Source organism: Neltuma alba, unplaced genomic scaffold (genome assembly GCF_004799145.2).
Source record: "Neltuma alba isolate B1F8T4 unplaced genomic scaffold, ASM479914v2 tig00011956_pilon, whole genome shotgun sequence".
In the NCBI taxonomy this organism is placed as follows: Eukaryota; Viridiplantae; Streptophyta; class Magnoliopsida; order Fabales; family Fabaceae; genus Neltuma; species Neltuma alba.
The window spans coordinates 1-16122 of NW_021636534.1; the positions used below are offsets into that span (position 1 = coordinate 1).

The 16122-nt window shown below is 37.8% G+C and overlaps 1 protein-coding gene and 2 pseudogenes across 1 annotated transcript; 2 read left to right on the plus strand and 1 right to left on the minus strand.

The window, feature by feature from the left end:
• Window positions 1-9: 9 nt before the first annotated feature.
• LOC114719879 (U11/U12 small nuclear ribonucleoprotein 65 kDa protein-like) lies at window positions 10-5869 on the plus strand (annotated as a pseudogene).
• Window positions 5870-6494: 625 nt separating this feature from the next.
• On the minus strand, window positions 6495-8718 carry LOC114719860 (tyrosine-specific transport protein 2-like; annotated as a pseudogene).
• Window positions 8719-10285: 1567 nt separating this feature from the next.
• On the plus strand, window positions 10286-12129 carry LOC114719880 (thioredoxin-like 1-1, chloroplastic). The gene is made up of 4 exons (XM_028905447.1): window positions 10286-10783; window positions 10956-11132; window positions 11245-11409; window positions 11827-12129. Exons 1-4 carry the CDS (start codon window positions 10505-10507, stop codon window positions 12112-12114), a joined length of 909 nt encoding a protein of 302 aa, XP_028761280.1. The 5' UTR covers window positions 10286-10504; the 3' UTR covers window positions 12115-12129.
• The last annotated feature ends 3993 nt before the right edge of the window (window positions 12130-16122 follow it).

The window sequence follows — 16122 nt, forward strand, 5'->3', positions numbered from 1 at the left end:
TTGTTCACTGGGAATTCAAGGGTCTGACAGCACGGGCAGGTCTTCTCTCCGGGAAAGTCGTCTACCTCCGGTAACTGAAGCCCGCTGAGCATTGTATTGTTTTTCATTATGAAGTGATTTGAAGGTACATATTTTAAATTTTTTGGTGTCATTTATGTCTAATCTTCTGTGAGCGATGTAATTGATATCGAAGAGGTACAAAAGGAGAATAGGACCGACAGAGATAACTGCAATGGTGCTCTTACTCGAGTAGTTGCCTTTTTTGGCCTTTTCCTTTCCTGTCGGTGTAATGGAGTTATCTTGTTAACGTAACTCCGTAGGTGAGTCTGGGTGCATGAATATTCGCCCATCTAGAAACTGATTCGCCTCAAACTAGCACTCCACGAGTCTCATAATCGTCTTCCGTCCTAGTAGGTTTCGAGAGTTTCCGTTTACCTTAGTCTCCACGCATTCACCGTTCACGTCCATCGTTTTTGAGCAGGCTTAAAAGTTTTGTTATATATCTGTTGTGTAGTCCCTTGTGGTCTATCCTCCACCCATATGTTGTGGGTATAATGCTTGGTCTGTTTATGCTCTCTTGGTAGATAACAAAGATAGGAAGATAAACTGCTAATGATAATACTCTACGTGGATGAAAATTCTATATGTATAGGTAAATTCTTTTGTTTTTACTATCATACTTTCATTAAATCCTTTTAGTCTAAAGGCTGTCCATTTCTGAAGTTAGGGAAGAGGAAGTGATCAGATTCTGGTTGACAGCCCTCCATCCTCTTGTCATTGCCAACATGGACCAGTTTGGATTTCAAGTCACCGAAGCACCAGAGTCAAAGCCTTCAGCTGGGGAGTCTCCAGTTACCCTTTTGATTAAGCACCTTCCTGAAGCTATATCTCATGAAACCCTTTCTCGACTCTTATCCCATTTTGGTGCTTCCTCTATTCGTCCTTGCTCTAGTGGAAGGTATTTAAGCTCTCACAACTTGAATTTTCTCTAGTGTTTCTGTTTACACTTTGAATAAAATCATAAATGGCTATAGAGCTTGTCGGCAACTTCTTTGATGGTTCGGTAAATGGAAAATTTTATCTTCTTAAACATCTGCATCTTACTTTTCTGGGCCATTCTCATTTATATACCTCAGTTCCTGGATCTCATGTTAATTCACTGATTACAACTTCAAGTCACTTGTACATGTTTATTGGGTTGATGACATGGAACAGTTAACTGCCCTTTGATTAACTACATTTGTTGTCAGTTTTCACTGTTAGATCATACATACGTGTTTTTTAATTGCTTGATCCAATGCAGGTTGAGAAACTGTGCTTTTGTAGATTTTAAAATGATATGCTAGCTTCTCAAGCACATCGTCAACTAAATGGGTACTCCTTTAAATCCTATGCCTTTTCCCCCTCTAAAGCATTTTCAATTGATAATACTGGTGGCATATTTGAAAATAAGGTATCAGTTGCATTTAGTTGCTATTCTTTTCATGCTTCCTGATTTAGTCACATGGAAAGACAATCTATTTAAATAAATGGGAATAAGTTTAAATTTTTATGGAAAATTTAAAACTAAACCCTTTTATTGATTGAACGTTTTATCCTGATTTTCTTGTTGGTTCTCAGGTTGAGATTTCTCAGTAAAGTCTTGTCAGTAGAGAGAGCTAGTAACCCAATTGAGAACAGCAAAAAAAGCAGTGGATCTCAGCTGGGGAAGGATTCTAAATCATCAGTGGTGAAAAATGCTACTGTCAGCAAATCTCTTAATGATAATTCTAAATCAGGAGCCCCTCCTTCTGAACCAATTGCTGCAAGACTGGGTGTTGACTACCCATTTCCTCCTCACCTTGAGTATGTGGCTTCATGTTATTCTGCAATTTTCGCTTTTACATTGATTTGGGGTTACCCATCCACTGCCCAAGTGTGCAGGGCAAGTTGACCATCTAACATTATGTAGATTGAGAAAAGGGCACTGCGTAAAAATTGCAAGGGAAAAAGCTAGCAAGTATCTATACTTCTATTTGTTGAAAGGAAAGAATCTTGAATCAATTTGAAAGGAAAACCCTAATAATTTAGTATAACAGATGATAGATTAGTAGGTATTTGGGCAATTATGGAAAGTAGAAACCAGTTTTACTTGAAGGTTAATTGTTGTATTATGAAATATGTTTCGCAGGTATGCCTACCCACCACCTGATGGGAATATACTGACAAACATTGTAAATGCACTCATTGCTGTTCCCGCTTTTACACTCAGGTTGTTTAAAAGCTAAATGAGGCTTCAATAATTTTATTTGTTTATTTTTTTTCCTGCTTGTTTAGCATTTTTTTTTTTGTATGTCTAGGTTTTACGGACCTAACAGTAATGATCTTATTGGTTGCACCCCTCTGATATAGGTGCTACACCTAATGAACAAAATGAATATTCCGGCTCCATTTCGTATGGCACTGCCCACTCCACCTTTACCTGCACAAGTACCAGCGCCTCCACCTCCACCACCTCCTCCCCCATCTATAACCATGAACCTCAAACTGCGGATCTCTCTAGCAGTGAATCGGAGATGGAATCTTCAGATGATGTAAGATTGATTTCTGTTCCTCTATCAAATATTAGGCTGTGGGGCATGTCTGTTATTTAGTGATCATTCGTATGATTGTGATGGTGCAGCTTGGCTAACACTTCAAAGTTGGCTCAATACGCTAATGTTTTAGTTATCATCCTTTTACAAATTTAATCAATATGCTATAATGTATATTGTTCATGCTACTGTGAAGAACTTTTCTGTCAATATAAATTATACTTAGACATCATGCTCTTGTTGTACTCATATTGAGAAATAATTAGGAAATTTTCAATTATTTGTAAATGGGTATCAGCTAACAAAATTATAGAGCTAGTTTGATATGCTTTTTCTTTATAATTTTTTATCAGAAAGAATACTAATATGAAATTTTTAGGAGGTTGATGGGAAAATGGGTTCTATTGGTCTGGCAAGAGCGGCAAAGTCTGGACAAAAGCGTGCTAGACATGAAACCATTATTGGCCCTGCCATTGATAAAGATGTGGCTCATGAAGCTGTTGGAGTAAAACCAGCCACGTTGGTTCCTAAAGAAATTCCAATGATTAAAAAGAGGAACCCTGTCTTACAGGTAGTTAATTTTCATGCGATTGGTCACAGGATGAAGTTATATTTTTGTATATTTTAACTAGAATATGGGGCCTATGCTCGCACAGTATTTTTGGGGAGGCCAAACTATTCATGTTTGGATTTGATGCTATTTCTTGATGTACTGATATTTGTTCTTCTTGATGTTTTTGAAGATTAAAATTGCTCCTAAAGCAATTCAAAGTGAACATAAAGATGACAACACAACGGAAGAGTTAATGGAGCCAGAAAAAGAGACTTTAGGCCCCAAAGAGTTTCTGACTCCGGAAGAATTAAAGAGTGGAAAATTACCTCCAGAGGAAATTTTATCTCTTCCAATGTTTAAGGTACGGATTTAGAATATCCTGGCAATTACACAAAGATAATAGTGACGAGTGATTTATTGATCTAGTGTATGCTAATGGATTGAATGTTTTTTAATACTCTCATAGTCATTGTTTGTAGCTATTGACGAATGGATGAGCCTGACACCACTACGGCTCTTATCATGTTCTGCAGTGGTTTCGTATTTCACAAAAATGTGTCGGGCAAAAACATATTTCACTCAAATCCGTTGAGCAATATTCTTCCCTGAAGATATTTGCTATATATGCTTTCTGTTGGTCCTGGACTGCATAGTGGCAACTACTTGGTTTTTGTTTTTCTGTGGCTTCGGATTAACTTGAAATTAGTTTCAAATGGGAAGTCCATAGTTTTTTCTTTTTTTTTTTGGGTTTTGGAATGAAAACGGAGGATCTATCATAAATAAATGATGAACAAGATACAATAAAAAAGCAAAAACAAGAAAAAACCTATATTCCTTTCACAACCTCCTTCTAAGGAGGATTGTCATTAATCACCTCAACGTCATGAAGTCCATTAAGCCAACTCACTTCCAGACCTTTACATCAGCCTTTGATGGTAGTGATCACCGGCGAACGTACTTCCAGTAAAATCCCATCACCCATTGCTCAGTTGAGTTAGAGATCACAGCACCACAAGAACTAACTCCTATACGGCTTAGACGATTTATTTGGAGTATAAATTTCCCGCACTTGCTGTTGCGTCATTCTGATATGCAGGGCTATTGACCCTTCCTTCCCTTTCCAAATTCAAAGCATCATATCATATGTTGTTATACATTCTGATATGCTTGTTTGAATTCCTGATGATTTAGTTTAACAACGATATATTATGACAGATTATGTGGTGCAAAATGGGTTCTTATGGGACTGATTGTTTTGAATTGATGGATTTTGCAGAACTATACGGCTGGAAATCCAGCTCCTGTGTTGTATATAAAAAATTTGGCCAAAGATGCGATTGCTGATGATTTCTATTTCATATTTGGTAAGCTTCCAGACTTCAATATTAGCTACATTTCAACGGTATTCAGTTGCCTGGCGTGCTAGTTCACTTTGTAGTTCTTCTCTTGTAATTCGAAGGCTTGTAGAGCCGAAGTAAAAATGTAGGCAGGTTTAAGGCTTTATGTACATGGTTACCCTATCTTTCTTTTATTACCTCAGGGTCCTTGTTCGGAAGTACTGAGGCTGCAAGGTCTACTCTTCAGGTCAAGCTTATGCAGGTAGGATCTTGATTGGCTTTTTATCTGCAGGGGAGGAAGACTGATATTTTTTGGATGTTATTAGTACGTTGCTGCTGATATGCGCTGATGGTTCAATTTTGAGTGACTGGAAATAGAAAATCAAATTATTTAAGTCATTCTAATTCTCTAATCTAATTAATGTAGAAGTAGCAAAAGTAGAAATGCAATTCATTATTAAATTGAATACACAATCCCCAAATTACTTATTCTTTTTTTCTAAATTGAACAATACCTTCTTTTTAATCTCATAATCATGAGCCAAATTCATTTCTTTCTGAATTTCAGGAAGGAAGGATGAGAGGTCAAGCATTTTTAACATTCCCATCTATTGAATTGGCTCAGCATGCTTTGGTAAGTGCCCCTTGGGTTGTCCAAACAGTTTTGTAGATTTTTTTCTTTGTATTTTTCTTGTTCCATCCTTTTGTCATCAAATGTGTAAAGTTTGCGCAATGAGAAAATCAGTTAGTTGTGGGATTAGTTCTTGTAGATTGTTACAGCCATATTCGCAGTTCTCCATATTGGAATCATGTTTCTTTTTCCGTGAGTCATGCTGATAAATTATAATTTCTTAATTCTTTTGTTCTTTGTCTTGTTGTGCTCAAGATTAACACTGCACGTTACAATTGAGTGCAGAATTTAGTGAATGGGTATGTATTCAAAGGAAAGCCAATGATCATTCAGTTTGGTCGCAATACTGCCGCCGCCAAAGGAACATAAATCCGTGGCCAATAAGAGTAAAGACTGCTGCATGACGGTCAGTTGCTTGACGCTTAGTATTGGTAGCATGATAGCAGATGGCTAATGCTCCTCATTGACTGGGAGGGGATCGTTCTCTCGATCACAGGTGCCCTAACAGTCAGGAAGGTAGTTGTGGCCTGTGTTCATCCTTTGTTTTTAATCAAACATGCAAGGATCATTCTTGATGCGGGCTTTGGGCTTGCTGGAGTAAGATGTTGGAATGATAACTACTTTTTGCGCGTGATGGACCTAGGGACTGCACCTGGTGCGAGGGCTCCATGACATGCAGTACGGTTCTTTCAGAGGTCATTTCCGCATAATTTCCTTGCAGCGGCTGCGGCAAGGCCATCCCTCCTAGTGCATGCAGATGGTTGATCAGGGATTTGATCAAAAAACTGTACAAAAAGTCAACGGACTTGTAATCATTTTAATCATTAAAAGATAGTTATGGATAATATTCTGGTATCTGTGATCTGTTGGCGTTGAGAAAGGATGGAAAGGGCAAACTAAGGTTTCAGGGTATGCTGTATGTGCTATGCGATTGCACTTCTGTTGTTACCTAGGAAATGTAAGTCATTTTTGGAAATATCGTCAACTCACTTTCGTATTTATATTCGATTTTGATTAGTCTTAATTTTTCTTGAATTATATAATATAATTATAAGTCCTTTTATCTCTCTTCTTTGTTTCGCAGCTGTGATAAATTTTGGACGATAACTATCTGATATTTTTCTGTGGAAGTGAAAATGTAGAAGCCAGAAGATTATTACTATATATATGAACTATGTTAACATATAAAACTAGTTATGGACAAGATGAACTGAATCTGGTCCTGCCGACAGTAATACGTCGTAGTTAATGAGAGCAAAACAATAATCTATCCGCTCGTTTTCTCATGCACGCCAAGAAAACCATCTTCAATCTTTTCAATTTCCAAGAATTGCAAAAGCACGATAAATGCCCTTAGAGGTGAAGGCCGGGAGGTTCGCAGCAGCCATAACGGAACAAAGCTAATGCCAAATTCCTAAAATGACGGCAATAATGAAAAGCAAGAGCAGGGCCCCATTTCCTCCTGGAAGTATTGATGACCTACAAAATCAGAGAATCACTGTCAATGCCAAGGACCTTGGTCATTTATTTTTAAACAGGCTAGCATTGGGAAAATAATAAACAAGAATAGTGCTGCTATCAGTTAAAGTGAATTTCGAATAATTTCAGAGAAAAATGGAAGTTTCATGACAAAAATATATGAGCTATCATCTGGTTGACTGTGTAATTTTTAAATAACCTGTCGGGAATTTGAGTATCAGAATATGTCCATGTACGTATAAGCTTGATGTTGGTATTCTAATTAATGCGATGCTCTGAAAGCAGGTTTTGGCATCAAGCATTTTAATTCGTGGCCTTACGCTTAGCTTCGGAGTTCCTTTATATAGGAAAATACAAAGGGAGAATTGCTACAAGTATAGCTTGTTTTTCCTCCGTTCAGACGTCAGAGCTTAGTTTTATTGTGTGCCCACTTATTATCTTTCTTTGAACTACTTAGCCATACCTGAGTTTCTTCTTGGACTGGTGTATGTAAGCCATCACAGGAGGAATAATACCGAACAAAAAGCAGTTGGCATAAACCCGGCAAAATCGAGAGCTCTTGAAAATGTAGATTGAAAGAACGAAGCTATGAGGGTTGCAAGAGCAAGGACCGATACTGTCACAATCACTTTAAACGTCTCAAACAAATGGTTGGTTGGTCTTGTGTTAGATTCTACCATGGTAAAATCCCTTGAACTTCCGAGGGAAACCTTTCCTGGACAACCGATACCAGATTCTCCTGAATTAAAGGCCAATCCAACTCCTCCACAGCCATGCCCATTAGAAACGGTAGATTTTCCGGATATCAACTCCCATGTGTCAAGAAGTTGTTTAGGCAAGCTTACGGCATATCCTATCAAGCTAGTTGCCATAGCAGAGAAGGCAAAACATTGAACAGCAGATGAAGCAGATGGATTTACTGAAAGTAAAAGGGGTATAGGGTCATTAGAATTGCCTGAACTGGGCGTTCTGGTAGCCCCTACAAGTCCCAAGACTATCAAATTCCATGATAAAACCATAAGTAAAGGAACAGTCCCACCAATCAGTATAGCTTTTCTAGCCTCATGTACAGTATTCCCAACAATCTTACATATAAATGGAGTGATGACATGAAATCCCAATGTAAGTACAGCCACAGGTATTATCGGGAGTATTGATGAAGGCTCCATGAGGCATAACCAAAGGAACTTATAATGTTAGTTCTTGCCACAGACATTCCCACACAAACCAATGCAGTTATAGAGAAAAGCATGAGGAAGCATAGCATCCGGTTTGCGAAATCAATAGTGTTAAATGGGAAAAAGACCATCAATATTCCAACAACTAGCGGAAACAAGGCATGAACAACCGAAGCCTTAAGCCAGGGGAACCAGGGAGAAAAAATGGCGCCAATGCCAGCAACACAAGCCACCAACAAGGAAAAACTCAGACTGGTGTAAACCAAAGCAACAAATGCACCAAAACGACGTCCCAACGCCTTTGTAGCTAGGCCCGTAAAGCTCACCTCTTGGATCCCATCTTCCTCCATGGTAGCAAAGCTGAGTTCTGCCACAAGTATGATTGAGGAGATGACATAGACCCAAGACAGAAGAATGACGATTGTTGAAGGAAATGGACCTGATTTGATAGTCAAAGCCGGTAAACCAAGCATTCCTGGGCCCACGGCAGTGCCAATGATTAAACTAACTGCACCCCAGAAGCTCTTCCCCTGGGTATTCCATTCCCATCGCGAATTTTACCTGTTCTCTGATGCTTGCTGGGATTGTTGACAGTTATGCCATTATCTTCGGCTGAAGTCGCATGGGAAGAAAATGCCATTCGATCAAGAGATGCAGACTTTGCGAAGAGGAGAAGACTGTGGCCTTTAGCAGCGAACGAAGGAATTACCGTAGTCTTGGAATGGGGAAGTGGGGTGTGAAGATGAGTGCGATGCGGACGAAAATATATAGCGCCACTGATTCTTGGACGCGTGAAGGAACTGCTAGCGAAGGGGAGGAGAGAGACCATGCTGCTGCATATTGAAGGAGTATAGGGATGTAGATGGGAGTTTCCTCCTTTGCTTTGCCAAGTGCCGGGACAAGAAGTTAAGGCTGTACCACGCTCAGTAATGCGTCTGCATGCTAGTGAGAAAGTGCTGGAAACCATGGAAAAGTGGAGGTCCAAATGAAGCTGAAAGAATGTGAAATGTGGCAGAACAATTAACAAGGAACCAATAGCTTCGGCCCCATATGAGTGGGAGGCGGAGGCGGGGAGGCGGGTGCAGGAGTCTTGAAAGATCAGAGCGAGTCGAATGCTCACCTGAAGGCACTAAACGGCTAGACCTAGCTCTCGTTCCTAATTATAAATTATGCACGTCTCGTAATGGAAGACAACATTGGGAAGGAAAAAAAAAAAAAACTTTGGTTGTGGATATAATTATTTCAGTGTGATTATGAATATCTCTCCTATTATTTTTAATATATTATCTCAGAATTATCTTTTATTATTATGTAATTTGTAAATTCTGTTAAAATTATAAAGCTGTGATTATAAATTCAGGGCATATATTAGGTATCTAGTATTTTAAATGGAATGAGAAATATTCTTATATTGTCTCCTCTCTAATTCTTTACTTTTCTTCCCTGCTCTCTCTTATTCTATAACAAGTTCAAATTTTTTGAAAACACTGATGACACATGGAACATGTTTCCAACGGGTTAGCATATTAGCACTGCCAAGGATTCGGTATTTTATTTGATGTCCTATCACCGCTGGTCTTGTTTTGTTGCGTGGGTCCAGAGTTAACTTGATGTCAGAGAATCCAATTCAAATTTAAGCAGGAGCAGGGAGGGAAACGATACTGCTACTCAACTTACAGCTGATGCCTTCACCCACAGCGGAAAATGAAATACTACTTTTCGATTTATTTTTAAGTATTTAATCACTTCACGAATGAAATATCCTTATCTTGAAAATTTAAAATCGAGTTTATAAATTAAGATCTAAATAATTTACATTAAGATCAATTTTTTTCATTTAATATCTGAATAATCTCATCTCAAAAGTTATTTATTTTTTTTCATTTAATATCTAAATAATCTCATCTCAAAAGTTATTTAGCCTAATCTATTTAATTTAATTTAACCCAACTACTTTTTTTTTTTTGCTAAAGTATAGGTATCCTCCTATTGTGAGGAATTAGCCCCTTTCGTTAACCCAACTACTACTATAACGGGTTAACTTGTTTGGTTTTCAGGATGAGGTGTGACCAATAGATCAAGTACAAATACTGAAAAGGAAGAAAGGGAGAGAGGTGGGCCTTGTAAAGGTCCACAGGTTTTATTTGCTGGGCTGGTCCATCAAGTGACCCATTGGCCCAATGGGCTAAGCACATAATTCGGAAAGACGGAAACTAAGTTGAAGGGCCCACAAAAGTCAACGAGGTGGCCGACGAGTTGTGCGTTATCCAAAAGCATATCCATTTACAGTTATTGTCATATTTCCTAAATCTAAGGTTAACTGAGAGTATCAGTGACACGCCACGTGTATGAAACTGCGGTGTTCACGTACCTACTTTATTCACCATAGATGTAGCGGGCTTCTGCGTGACCCCAAATTTTTTCTTATCCATATCCATATCCTTGCCACCTGCCTCTTTATTCGCCTCGTCCCCATCTGATCATCACTTCTCACCGTTTGATCTTCTCGATCACAAAACGAATACAGGTCTGTCGTACGCAGTACATATTGAAAAGCGTTTTCGAATTCCTGCGGCACATTCCAATAGATCACTCCTTCACCTGAAGCCGATAGTTCGGCACCTCAGCTCAGCCATTTCTTGTGGATAGAGCTATTTTTCCGACGCTTTCATTTGGGTTTTCTACCATTTGCTTCCTTGGTGATCAGAAGCAGAGATATTAGATTGCAGTCGTAGTTGATCAGTTTGATCTAAATGGCTGAGGTTTTAGGCAAGACCAGTTTGATTTCATCTTGGAATAGTCAGAGGCACCATTGTCGCAGAATCTCTGTAGCTCCGAAGAACTTAAACTGCAAATCTGGTGTTTCTTGTTCTTTGAGGAGGTCCCCTTCTCTGCAACTTAAATCTCAAGTTCTCAGGTCCTCATCTTCCTCGATGCAGAGTGAATTTTATGGCAGAAAGATCGTCTTTGAGGTCATGAAAAGCACACCCTACAAAGGGATTTCCCTATACCGAGCTTCAACCGCAGCTCAGGTTGGTAATCTTTACTCTGCCGGTCTTTCCTCAGGCGACGAGTTGTGGAACTTATTTACAAATCCTTCAAATTTTCATAATCTTTCTTCTTGAAACTTTAAAAAAAGAATTCGCGGAGGAATTTTATGGAACTTCTCTTTGTAACGTTTTTCGCTGTTATGGAACATTATAGATGGGCCGCGTATTCGGGAACGCTCAAAAATGGTGGGAGAAAGGACTTCAACCCAACATGAAAGAGGTAACTTCGGCACAAGACCTTGTGGACTCCCTGCTAAACGCAGGGGACAAGTTGGTCATTGTTGATTTCTTCTCTCCTGGTTGTGGCGGTTGCAAAGCCCTCCATCCAAAGGTATTTTCACCCTTAATCTGTTCTGATTTATAGATTTATCCCATGATTATGCGAGATCTTACTTTTTTCCTTTCAGTCCCAGATTCATCAATTTCCTTTTGTATTATGGCAGATATGCCAGTTTGCAGAGATGTACCCGAATGTGCTATTCCTTCAGGTGAACAATGAGGAGCATAGGGCTATGAGTTATAGCCTTGGCGTCCACGTTCTTCCCTTCTTTCGCTTCTACAGAGGCTCACAAGGTCGTTTATGCAGCTTTAGCTGTACCAATGCGACGGTATGTGTATTTAACTTACTCCTCTTCATTCCATTTTTTTGCTTTTCTTCGTTACCTGCTTCAGTTTTGATTATTTCATATCATAAATTCTCCAAGTTTCATGATCTGGTTATTTGTACCCTCGATGAGTATTGATTGGTGAGCGATGCTTTGAATGGCATTCAACTAATTGTTCATGTTGCTCTCGCATGCCGAGTTTGGATTGCTAGATTGACGAGTGTTTTCAACCTGAATTAGAAGATTCAACGTAGCCCGAGATTTGGATCTTGGATGTTTATATGTTTTTCATATTCTCCATCGATTCTTGGCGTCATGTTCTGTGAACCCAGGGTTCATATTATTTGTAGGATTTATTTGTTTTTCCTTGTCCTGGTGTTGAACTCAAAAAACCCTGATAATACTTGATTTTGATTACAGATCAAAAAGTTTAAGGATGCATTAGCCAAACACATCCCGGATAGATGCAGCTTAGGCCCAGCCAAAGGGTTGGAGGAGAAGGAACTCTTAGCTTTGGCTGCCAACAAGGATCTTAACTTCACTTACAAACCCAAACCAATTCAACCCGTCCATGAACCTGCCGGTCAAGAGTTCCCAATGGAGCCATCAAAACTTATGCATGTCCCTACACTGGAGGAGGTGGTAGGTGATGATGCACAACCTCTGCATGCCGAAGAGTTGGCAGCTGAGGCCAAGGCCGATCGGTGAAGCTCTCCGAGAAGAGAACCCTGGCAACCGCCGGGAGATGACGGGGTCTTTTGTGAGCCCTGAGTCCTAACCATATCCCTTGTACAGTTTTCTCTTTTTTTTTTTTTAAAGCATCTGGTGTGAGAATGAAAATTTAAGGTTGAAGTCGAGTAGTGTAGGCTTTGGTCTAGTGGTCTGTATTTCCCAGATTGCTTCAGGCTAATGGATTTACTTTTTGGGAATCCAAGCCTGCTGTTCTTTAACAATTCAGAAGCAGTCAGCTGTATGATTCCCAGTTCTCTTTTTGTGTCATGGAGGAATCCGCTCAGTCCCTGCTGTTGTAAAATGCACATCCTTCTTTTCGCCAATGGAAGATTTTAGCTTCTGTTAGTTCTATTTCTGCTCAAATTATTTTTTCTGGTTCTTTTTTTTTTTCCACTTCCAAGATGAAACTCAGAAATTAAAAGGATTAAATTTGTGGCTTAACACAAGGCCCGCATCAGCGTTACTGAGCCTGTGGTAAAGTTAAATAATATCTGCGGTAGGGAAAACAACATTCACATACAAATTCAGTTGAGGACAGGGTTTGTGGATACAGAGGATGCCTTCTGTAGGGATGAAGACACAACGTTGTCGTCTCTTGCCATGGCAGGGTCCTAATATACGAATGAAGTCCCGTCCGTCGCACATAATTCGGATGGGTAAGATGGAAGCTTCTGGAAAATCGTGCTTTGTGATTTCCAAGTGTATGGATTTTGGGAGATCTTTGCACAAACGGGGAACAGAATAGTGGTGTTGTGAGTACAGAGGGGAGTGTGGAAAAGATAGAAGACAGAACGTGGCCTTTCTTTGCTTTGCGGTGGCGCCGGGCGTGCCTCAATTTCTACCCACAAAGTTCCAAAACGTCAAACCCTCCAAGATTTCAAATCTCTGTGGGCCTTTCGGCAAAATGCGAATCCCTAGTATTTGACTGCTTGTGCCTTCGTCCCCGATTTTCTTTTTCTGACCATAAAAAAATCAGCAAAAAAAGGAAGCTCTGACTGATTTCCTTCGTCCTGTTTATGCATGTTTAAGAAACAATGAAACATAGAAGTGAAAGATCCTGCTTGGCTTCTTCTTCCAATTAGTAGTAGTTATGATACGGTGATTTTTTATTTAATTACCCCGAAACCAAGGGCCTCTGACATTGCACTCAGTAAATATCGTAGTAAGACGAGCTAAAAATTCTTAAAGCGGTACGAGGCGTCACCTGATATATCAAGTTCAGCTTGATATGTAGAGAAGATGATTCCCCCCCCCCGGGGGGGAAAAACAGGACAGCATCATCAAAAAAACTTATATCATCATCAGATAACAAATCAAGTGCTGAAATTAATACCTAGGGAAAATAGGACTCTGCAACAACTATGATTAAACCTAAATTTATGAATAAGATACGAAGGGAGATATTGGTGAGTAAGAAGAATATGCGTGGTGTGATTTAGGACAGAAACGAGTGTGTGATGAAATGACGAAAAAGAGGGAGGAGGAGCTGTGGGTTTACGTTCACCAAGAGAGGCTGGCATGAAGGGCAGAAAGAGGGACGGAGCCAAAGACAACTTGCCCGATTCATCCATTGGTGATGTGCAGAGAGACGAATGAGATGAAATATATATAATGAATGACACAGAATCCGGCAAGTCATCCTTGGCTGCACCTTTCGTTCTCACCATTCATGCGAGCCTCTCTGATGATCAAAACTTGCTTCTGAATATATGCTGAGCATATACCGGTTTCTTTAATTATATATACACAGATTATATATATATTATATATATAGAAGAATTGAAGAAGGAGGAGGAGAGTAATGGAATAGAAAGAGAGAACGGTGACCGCCAACATTGAAATGTGTAGCTTTTTTCATCATTGCACGTGACAAATGGTTCTAGATAGGTATGCACATGTCCGTACAGCTTTGCTTTGTTGGAGCGAAAGTTAAGTTGCAGTCGTTTGGTATACAGATTGATGAACCCACCAGGCCTTCATCGTCCGGTGGCCTGTTAATTACGATCGAGTAGTGTGGCAAATACAAAATGAACCCATATGTCATTCCTATCCAGGAAACACTTGATTAGCAGAAGGCACGGTTGTCGTGGTTTATACAAGCTAATAAGTCAACGTATCATATAGAATCACAGTTACTACTCCTGTCCTTAATATAAGAGCTCGTTTAATTTTTCTTGTGATCTAAATATAAAACCCCAATTCATTTTGTCTTTCATATTTATTAATTTTTTTCAAGATAGTCCGTACAATAATGATAATTCCAGCCAATATACTTAATTAGCAATGATATTTTAAGAAAGACAATCTTATTTGTTACAAATAATTAACTTAACTAGTTTTCTTAATCTACTCAAATTAGTCAACTAACTCTTATATTAATGGCTAGCTAGGAGGTAGTAAAATAATTTTTCCGCAATTCATGTCTAATTTTTTTAAAAAAATATGCATGACTTATTATCATTATTATTATTATTATCATATTAAACGAATGAAGGAAATGCAAAATTTGAAGATACAGATGCAGAGAGCGGCGGAGACAAGGGTGCACGGAGATTGAAGGCGCGGTGACGGAATCGAAAGAGTTGGGAGGCTTCTTTGATGCGGGATTTGAAACCTAATCCTTATCAAGTCAACGTGGATGTCAATTCCAATGCAATCAGAGATAGCCGCAATTATAAAATATTTGCGGCTAGGGCAAGCTAAATAATGTCCATATCTACTCAAGTTGCTGTTTTGAAAATCACCCATGATTTAAATTATTTATAAACATATTTTACTTAAATCAAAATTTATGAAATAAATTTTTTTTATATATATCTTATATTTCGTCAACCCTAATTAAAAAATACTTGTAAATATTTAAACAGCGCTGAAGTGCATGCAAATGGAAGTTTCTTTTTAGCCATGGCCTGCAAACACTAACATTCTCATTGTTATGAGAAGAATATGGGCTGGCACAAAAAACTACCATGATCTGGGCTCCTTAAAGCCTTTTCCAACCTTCCCAATTTTTTTATTTTTTTACTATATAACTATTTTTTAGTTTGCATTAATTACACAAATTTTTTTATTTTTTAAAATATAGAGTTTAGTCCAATTAATTACTACCATTAGAAGTATTGTAAAAATATTTTAAAAATATTATTTTTAGCTGAAATTATATTAAAATAAATTTTATTTACTATTTTACCCCTATTCTAATAAATTCTTAAATTATATTTTTATAGTTATATAAATTTCATTCAATTAAGGCAAATATAAAAGATTTGATTGAAAATTCAACCAATTTTTTTCAATAAATATATATACTTGACTGAATGTCTTTATAAATTTTTTAACAAAGATATGTTTGAAAGTTTTGAATTGTAAATTTAAAGAATTTATATAATCTTTCAAACTTATATCACCTAAACTTTACAATAAACAAAAACTATGTATTTGAAATATGCTCTTACAATTTAAAAGAAATCAAAGTAAATAATTTCTAATGAATGTGATAAATATTTAAAACTATAAAATTTTATGATTTAGATAAAAAAATTTATAACATATTAAAAATTTAAAAATACATGTATTAGAAGTATTTTTTGATTTTACAAAACATATTTTTGAAAAATATAAATGTCTAAATAATTATTAAGTTAAAAAGGGGCATTTTAGTCAAAAAAATTTTTAAGTCAAACTTAATGGTTTAGATGGATGAAAATGAATCTTAAATATAGAAGGAAGATTTATGTAACATATATTTTAATTATAAATGAGGTTTATATATATCTTCAAAATAGAGGGAATATTTTCGCAATTGAAATAAAATAGAAGAGTAATAAGTGTATTTTACTCTAAAAACAACTTTTTGCTTGCCCTATGAAAAAAGAAAACGCTTTTGCTCCTACGTCCCTCCATTTTCTGAAAAATATATTCGTATCCATGCGTTCCGCGGGAAAGACATTAATTTAATAAATAAATGATAAAAGCATAAAACTA